We start from the raw sequence: 9,027 nt of genomic DNA, 5'->3' as shown, positions 1-9,027 counted from the left end.
GCACTCCATTGGGGACCCCTGAAATAGCTGTTTACTTTGCCTCTGCAGCAGTGTTCCCTCTAAGCTGAGTCAGTGTGAGCTAGCTCACAGTTTTTTAGCCTCCAGCTCACACATTTTTGTCTTCGCTCAGGAAGGATGGCTCCAGAGCAAACTAATTTATGCAGTAGCCAAATCCCTTGCTCACAACCTTAATGCCAATATCTCATAAAGTAGAATTTTTGCTCACAAGACTTCACAGCTTAGAGGGAACATTGCTCTGCAGCTCTTGGCTATGATGTCCTCAGACCTTCTAGTCTTCTCCTTTTCTTTTTTCTCTTTTGCATTTTCCGTATGTGCAGGTGTGTGTGAGTCTATGTGCACCTGAAAGTCATGGCGACCTCTGATGACTGACCCCTACTGGGGGTCTGGAGGATATTCAGAGAGGTGGCTGAATAAAGCCTGCCCCCGCCTCTGGTATTTCGAGGCAGTCTCCCATCCAAGTACTTGCCAGAGTCGACCCGTTTAGCGCCCGAGATCTGATGAGATCAGGCTTGCCTGGGCTATCCAGGTCAGGGCTAGTCTTCTCCTTTTCTGATTATTCAGAAGGTAGAGAAAGAAGTACTTTTCTCCCTTTCTCACAGTACAAGAACTGGTGGGCACTCAGTGAAATTGCTGAGCAGTCAAGTTAGAACAGATAAAAGGAAGTACTTCTTCACCCAAAGAGTGATTAACACATGGAATTCACTGCCACAGGCGGCTACAAGCATGGACAGCTTCAACGGGGAATTGGATAAGCATACAGAGCAGAGGTCCATCAGTGGCTATCAGCCACAAGGTGTAGAGGGAACACTCTGTCTTGGGCAGTAATGCTCTGTGTTCTTGGTGCTTGGGAGGGGGGGCAACAGTGGGAAGGCTTCTGGAGTTCTGGCCCCACTGGTGGATCTCCTGATGGCACCTGGGTTTTAGCCACTGTGTGACCCAGAGTGTTGTTGGACTGGGTGGGCCATTCGCCTCATCCAACATGGCTTCTCGTAGACATCTCAGGCATCTTTCTGCTCCTTTCTCAGACCTCTGCTTGTCTGGGCCCTTCTGCCTGCCAGTGCTTCTCTAAGATCTGAGCGATTCAGCCGATGGCAGGTAGGGGAAAAAACACCTCACACCCAATGCCAGCCCTTCTGATTGGCCAGCTCTTCTGTGTCAGGCAAGCACCTGAGTCAATCACTGCCAGAGACTTCACCAGCACCCTGCCCCGCCAACCCTACAGCAGTGCAATACAAATAGCCATAACGTTAGTTACAAAGCCATCCAAAATCTGCTAAACTAACCTTGAAATATTGCAAGCAGTGTAAAATAGGAATCTGACTTTTTCCTTACTTGAGCTTTCAGGCCCTGAAGCTGCGTGTCATAATTCTGAGCCATCTCATGTTTATTCTTTTGCAAACTGTCCAGCTTCTGTTTTAGCAGCCCAACCTGCATAGGAAATGACCATGACTGGGATTACTGAACGATCACAAGAATATACCTACCCACGACTTGTTACTATCACTGAAAGAAATGACCGGGAAGAAGAGCACATGGCGCTGGTATTCCAACAATTGTGCGGATTGCCTACACGTTTCAAGACACAAAGAGAGGTGCTGGTTTTGACCCTAAAAGCCTGACACGACCCTTGCCCACATTTCCCTCAGGAGCTTATTCTCCCATATGAGGTAGGCGGGGATGAGAGAACTCTGATAGAACTGTCCTTGAGAGAATAGCTCTGACAGAACTATGGCTTGCCCAAGGTCATCCAGCAGCTGCAAGTGGAGGAGTGGGGAATCAAACCCGGTTCACCCAGATTAGAGTCCGCGCACTTAACCACGACACCAAACTGGCTCCTTACTTGTCTGGATCAGATCTTGCCACATTGATCCATGCAACGGTCACCTCCAGACTGAACTACTGCAATTCGCCCTACGTAGGGCTACCCTTGAAAACACTTTGAAAACTGCAGCTGGTCCAGCATCACAGTCAGCTCATATTACTCCAGTTCTGTGACAGCTGCACTGGATACCAACTAATCTCTGGATCCAATACAAGTTGTTGGTTTAATCTTTAAAGCCCTTTACAGTCTGGGACCATCATACCTACGAGACCGCCTCTCCCATTACAACCCCCCTGTGCTCCCTTGGTCATCCTCTAGGGGTCTCTTGCAGGTGCCCAGCCCCAGGATGGCTCAGTTAGCTGCCACCAGGGGAAGGGCCTTCTCAGTGGTGACCCCTACCCTGTGGACTGCACTCTCAGACTATACCTGCTGGACTAATTTAATTTCTGCACGGCAGGCGAGGCCAAATTGTTTAGGTTGGAGGGTAACCGCATCTTTGGACTATTTTATTAGTAGTATGCCAATAGCCACGTATATTAATAGTTTAATATTTTAACGTTGATATTTTACATTTGTTATTTGTTTTTCTGTTGTTTTTACCTGATTCGTTTTAATGTTGTAAGTCGCTGCGAGAACCTTTGGGTGAGCGGCAACTAAAAAAAATCTAATAAATTTTAAAAAATACATTTACATTTAGCTGGGGCCAGAGGTCATTTCGGGGGGGATCGCAGTTCCCCCGGGTGAGGTACGGGGGGCGGGGCACATGACGAAGCCCCGCCCCCTGCTTGCAGGTCCACCGTCGGGCCCCTCATGTGGCTCGGCAGTGGAGCTGCAAGGCCGGCGGTGGCGGCCGGGACCGTTGGGGGCCTTATGACACACTTCCGGTGATGTCAGGGGGTGTGGCATATGCTAATGAGTTATGCTAATGAGTTCCCCTAGCTCTTTTTCTACGAAACGACCCCTGGCTGGGGCAGATGAACTCTGCTCTGCTCACGTACTGTGATTTTATTTTTTTTTGCCATCAAGTCACAGCCAACTCATGGTGACCCTACAGGGTTTTCAAAGTGAGAGAGTTCAGAGGTGGTTCGCCTTTGCCTACCTCTGCTTCCTAAGTGGTCTCCAATCCAAACACTAACTTGGGCAGATGCTGCTTTGTCTCTGAGATCTGAGGAGATCAGTCTAGCCTGGGCTATCAGACACCATGATATGAACATGTTATCCCACCACTGAGGACGGAGTGCTATCCCGTGACCTGGAGCAGAACTGAAAGTTTTAGTGCCAGTTGATCATAAGAGGCGACACTGAACCTCTCAAAGTGGTCTGCTCCCCCAGTTTAAACCTCTCCCAATCGAATGACTGCTGAGGTCGTTAAATTTCTTAATCTGAAGCTGTCAGGCCCGAGTCAAAGAGAGTGCTTCATAATATGCAGTTTGAGGTTTTATGTCCTAAAGGTGTACAATGATATACTGAGCAGATGAAAGAGAACGACTAAGATTATATGGCTCAAACTAGTAAATGTATCTTATTTCTTCTTTTTTATGGGGCAATAAAAAACCCTATAGGTTTTATAACTAGCAAAAGTGAATGTGGTACTCATTTTAACTTCTGCTAATGCTACAGAGTTAAATAGCCCAAAGGGGTCTATTTCACTTAGGGTCAAACTAGATATTAACCGAAGGTTCCAGGGACGTTTTCTCCCATTTATGTGTAAAATGGGGTAGTAGCATCTATTTTTAACTGAAAACAAAGCACACGGGGAGAGGAGGGATACCCTACCCCTTCCCCAACCCCAATTTGTGGTGTTTCAAATACTTCCTCCATGCCCAGTTCCAATACCAGAAGCGAGCTCAGTCGGAATAATAATAAGAGATTGGATTTATATCCCACCCTTCACTACCCAAAGGAGTCTCAGAGCGGCTTACAAACTCCTTTCCCTTCCCCTCCCCTCCCCACAACAGACACCCTGTGAAGTAGGTGGGGCTGAGAGAGCTCTTGACAGAAACTGCTCTTTTTCAAGAACAGCTGTGCCAGAACTATGGCTTGCCCAAGGTCATCCAGCAGGAGCAAGTGGAGGAGTGGGGAATCAAACCTGGTTCTCACAGATTAGAGTCCGTGCACTTAACCACTACACCAAACTGGTCAATAGATCTGATATTCCACATTATGTCAGACTTCAGTTAGGGGAAACTGAGCTGTTCTTCAAAGAAAAGCTTATTTTCTGTATACAGTCCAGAAGCAGATAACGAATGGTGGATCAGCCCAGGACTTGGTGCAAAGCACACCAGGTGTTCCCTGGTTATTCAAGAAAAGGGTGACATGAATGCACCCTAACACTTCTTATGGACTGGATGAATGCATAAACAAATAAATATACATGAATAAGTACACAAGAGCCATTTCTGTCAGAGGAAGGCTTAAAACCCAATTGAGTGGTAGCAGACAAGCAAGTAAGACCAAGCCTCCAGCGTCTGTGTCAAAGTATGTCCTGCTAAGTATAGGATTGTTTCTGGAGGGCAACTGTGCTGGTTGCAGTAGTAGAGCAAAGTTTGAACCAAAGAGTACCTTAAAGACCAACATGATTTCCAGGATATAAATTTTGACTCTTGAAAACTTGGTGGTGATGGAAAGCAATGTTCCCTTTAAGCTGCAGAGTGCTGTGAGCAAAAAATCCTCCTTCATGAGCCAAAAGTGCCAGGTCATGAGCCAAAAGCGCTCCAGTCCACAATGGGAGTAGACCTGGCCTCCGGAGACCAAGTTACCTGCCCTTGAATACTATGGGGGTAGAGTCTATGGGGGTAGACCTGGCTGCCAGAGAACAGATCTACCTGCCCTGGTCCACTATACTGGTAGACTTGGCCTCCAGAGAACAGGTCTACCCATTCTTTTCCACTATATTGATAGACCTGTCCTTTGGAGAACAGGTCTACCCATCCCTTTCCACTATATTGGTAGACCTGGTCTGCAGAGAGCAGGTCTACCTGTCCCTTTCTACTATTCTGGTAGACCTGTCTTCCAGAGAACAGGTCTACCAATACAGTGGAAAGGGATGGGTAGAACTGGCCTCAGACCATCGCTCTGCACTGAGTCTAAAATCTCCTGCACCAAGGGCTAGAAACTGTTGCGCCAGCACCTCCTAGTGCAGCTTGGCGGGAACATTGGTGGAAAGTGTCGTCAGGTCACAGCTGACTTATGGCTACCCCCATAGCGTTTTCAAGGAAAGAGACAGAGGTGGTTTGCCATTGCCCCCCTCTGTGTTGCGACCCTGGATTTTCTGGGTGGTCTCCCATTCAAATACTGACCAGGGCGGACCCCGCTTAGCTTTTGAGATCTGATGAGAGTGGGCTAGCCTGGGTCATCCAAGTCAGTTTATACTCTGGAAATCTTTTTGTGTGTGTGTGTGTATTTTTTATATGTTCGTGTGTGTGTGTGTGTGTGTGTGTGTGTGTGTGCGCGTGTGCACCTGGAAGTCATGGCGACCTCTGGTGACTGACCCCTACTGGGGGCATGGAGGATATTCAGAGAGGTGGCTGAATAAAGCCTGCCCCCGCCTCCCACCTCTGGTCTTCCAGGGAGGTCTCCCATCCAAGTACTTGCCAGGGTCGGCCCTGTTTAGCTTCCGAGATCTGACGAGATCAGGCTTGCCTGGGCTATCCAGGTCAAGGCCCCTGGGAATCTTATTGATCTTTAAGGTGGTACTGGATTCAAACCTTGCTCTGGGTACAGGAGCATGTCCTGCTTTTGTATTTTGATAAGCTGTACCTGAACAAATATATTTACAAAGGACAGCCAATTAAGTAACTCTTCCAGTTCAAGGGTGCATTCACAGGAGACGGTCTACAGTACCTCTTGACCTTTCTGATCCAGCTTTCTTTGGGTATTTGTCAGTTCTTGATCCCGGATAGTCATCCTGACTTCTAAAGCCTGCATGTTCTTTTCCCATTCTCGTTTCCTGTTGTTTACCATTATGTCAATCTGATGCATTAGTTCTTGAAGCTCCGCATCACACGGGACAGATCTAAAAATATAAGGATAGTTAAGGGTTTTGTCTTCTTTTTTAAAGTACAGCACACAGAAACTATTCAGGTCACAGCACTTGTTTCTTAAACAAGTTGACCTACCTAAAAAAACAAAACGACACTGGACAGATTCTGGTTTTTTCCCCTTAGTTGGAGGTTCTTTGCCTTATCAGTTCTTCCCACAAGGACATGTGTGGTATCATGCAGTTTGATGCACAGGGTGGGAATGATGGATTCTAGCAGCCAGACCCAAGTGCCTTAGGGTGAAAGCAGGCAAATTACGGGAGATCCAGGCTGGTGTGTGTGTTAAGTGCTGTCAAGCTGCTCACGGTTTATGGCAACTTTATGAATTAACAACCTCCAAAACATCCTGTCGTTGACAGCTTTGCTCAGGTCTTGCAATCTGGGGGCCATGACGGCTTCCTTCGACGAGTCCATCCATCTCAAGTTTGGTCTTCCTCTTTTCCTGCGGCCTTCAACTTTTCCTAGCATCACTGTCTTTTCCAGTGACTCTTTGTCCTCTCATAAAGGGACCAGTGTATGATAGCCTCAGTTGAGTCATTTTAGCTTCTAGGGAGAGTTCAGGCTTGATTTGATCTAGTACCCACTGTTAAGTTTGTCTTTCTGGCAGTCCATGGCAGTGTTCCCTCTAAGCTCAAGTTTGGTCTTCCTCTTTTCCTGCTGCCTTCAACTTTTCCTAGCATCACTGTCTTTTCCAGTGACTCTTTGTCTTCTCATAAAGGGACCAGTGGATGATAGCCTCAGTTGAGTCATTTTAGCTTCTAGGGAGAGTTCAGGCTTGATTTTGATCTAGTACCCACTCGTTTGTCTTTCTGGCAGACCATGGCAGTGTTCCCTTTAAGCTAAGTTAGTGTGAGCTAGCTCAAAGTTTCTTAGCCTCTGGCTCACACATTTTTGTCTTAGCTCAGGAAGGATGCCTCCAGAGCAAACTAATTTATGCAGGAGCCAAATTGCTTGCTCACAACTTTAATGTCAGTAGCTCACAAAGCAGAATTTTTGCTCACAAGACTCCACTGCTTAGAGGGAACACTGGTCCACGGTATCTAAATGTCTCCTCCGACACCACATTTCAGATGAAACTAACCCAAGTTTATAACTAAGTAAATACGAACAGGACCCCACTACATAGCTAAAAAATATAATAAAATCCCAAATGTAACGAAACAGAACAAAACAAACCGCAGCGAGGAGGCAGATCAGGACGGGCAGCCGTCTTAGTCTGTCTGCAGCAGTGGAAAAGAACAAGAGTCCGGTAGCACCTTAAAGACGAACAAAATATGTGGCAGGGGGAGGAGATTTCGTGAAATATCTGAAGAGTCGAGCAGCGACTCACGAAAGCTCCTCCCCTGCCACATATTTTAGCAGTGAGGAGGTTAGCGGATTTACCTCTGCACGAAAACACCATCGTGACGAAGTGTCACCTTTACGATCCACGGAAAACTATTCCCCCCGCCCCCAAAGTCGCAGCTGACTTATGACGGCCCCGTAAGGTTTCCAAGGCAAGAGATGTTCAGAGGTGGAGTGACACTGCCTGCCTCGGCGCAGTGACCCTGACTTTCCTCGGGAGTCTCCCATCCCAGTGCCAACGAGGGCTGACCCTGCTTAGCTTCCCAGATCTGAGGAGAAAGGCTGCAAGAGTCTGGGCTGCATGGAGACTGGCACGGGGACCAGCAAGGTGAGGCCACAGTGATGTTCGGCAGGACAAGGAAGAAAAGGGGAGCTGGAGGCTGGGGAGGGGGAGTGAGGTGAGAGCCAGTGACTGTGGGACGGGGAGATGCTGTGGATGGTGGCAGACAGGGAGGGGGGAAGAAAAACTGGGACTGGCTGGGAGGGGGGAAATAGAATTTCCTATCCCTGACAATTCCTTGTGGATCCTCCATTCAGTTGCCAGTTTGGTATAGCGGTTAAAAGAAGCAGACTCTAATCTGGGAGAATCAGGTTTGATTCCCCACTCTTCCACATGCAGCCAGCTGGTGTGACCTTGGGTCAGTTACAAATTATTTCAGAGCTGTTCTCTCAAGAGCAGTTCTCTCAGAGCTCTCTCAACCCCACCTGCCTCACAGGGTGTCTGTTGTGGGGAAAGGAAGCGAAGGAGATTGTAAGACGCTCTCCGAGTGAAGGGCGGGGTATAAATCCAATCTCCTCCTCCTCCTCCTCCTCCTCCTTCTTCTGTTTGCTTTAAGGCTTTTGAATTATTGTAATTAAGTAATTCTTTAAAAAGTCCACAAGATTCTTCTGGGAGGGGTGTGTGTTACTATGCAATTTCCAGACTGTAGCATTTCCTAATTAAGAAGGTTACTCATGCCAAAGAAATTAAACAAAAGAAGCCTCTTCTGCTTGGACTGTCCTTGGTGTAATGTAATTTCAGGAAGACACATGGGTCAATTAAGGATGCCCTCTTCATTATGAGCAGCAAGTCACATTATTGCTCCTTGGTTTGACTAATAAACCAAAACGTTAGCTCCTCAAGTGTCGAGCATCACAACTGTCTTTAATAGGTTTCACTTATCTCTTTGAAAGAGTGCCTTGATGTTCCCTCCTTCTGGTCCGCTGGAACGGTTCCACTATACCCACGGCTTCACCCGAAGGTGTTGCTTAAGCTACATACGCATGGCTATTTCACATTCTCCCCTCATTCTGGCCTGTTAAGTTTTTCTCAAACTCAGGAGTTCCACCTACGCCATGCCACTGAGGTTAATAAGACTGCAGATGGTGAGAAACCAGGTTAGATTAAATCTATAGAAGTTATACATATTTAATTCTGTTCAACCTTCTGAGCCGCTTTTCACGGTTAGCCTGCAGAGACGCTATTAACGACTGTGTCCTATTTAGAGACATAAGGAATAAATTCAGCAGATGGAAAAGACAACGGTTGCTGGCAACTATATTCACCATTGTGGCTGACGGCATTAATGGCTCTTGGTTTCCCTCTCAGGTCAGACATGAACACAATGATTACTCAGTCCCTTATCTATAGTCAGAAGATCCCAGTCCTACAGGGTTTTTGAGATACTGAATTATTGAGATACAGAATTATTGAGATACCTTACATGAAGCACTTTGTATACTCATGATGGTAATCAGGGCTTTTTTTGTAGAAAAAGCCCAGCAGGAACTCATTAGCATAATAGGCCACACCCAACAGCA

At 47.0% G+C, this 9,027-nt stretch overlaps 1 protein-coding gene across 1 annotated transcript in view; it reads right to left on the bottom strand.

The window, feature by feature from the left end:
* The window catches only part of CCDC67 (coiled-coil domain containing 67), an 88,620-nt gene that overhangs the window by 75,705 nt on the left and 3,888 nt on the right, over positions 1-9,027 (bottom strand). The window contains exons 2-3 of the mRNA XM_015416229.1: positions 5,687-5,858; positions 1,354-1,449 (exon numbers count right to left, since the gene is read on the bottom strand). Coding sequence (XP_015271715.1) covers positions 1,354-1,449; positions 5,687-5,858 — 268 coding nt within the window. The remainder of the gene's footprint in view (positions 1-1,353; positions 1,450-5,686; positions 5,859-9,027) is intronic.

Source organism: Gekko japonicus, unplaced genomic scaffold, assembly GCF_001447785.1.
Source record: "Gekko japonicus isolate JY-2015 unplaced genomic scaffold, Gekko_japonicus_V1.1 scaffold568, whole genome shotgun sequence".
NCBI lineage: Eukaryota > Metazoa > Chordata > Lepidosauria > Squamata > Gekkonidae > Gekko > Gekko japonicus.
Note: the sequence above shows the minus strand (reverse complement) of the source record. Positions and strands in the feature narration are given on the sequence as shown.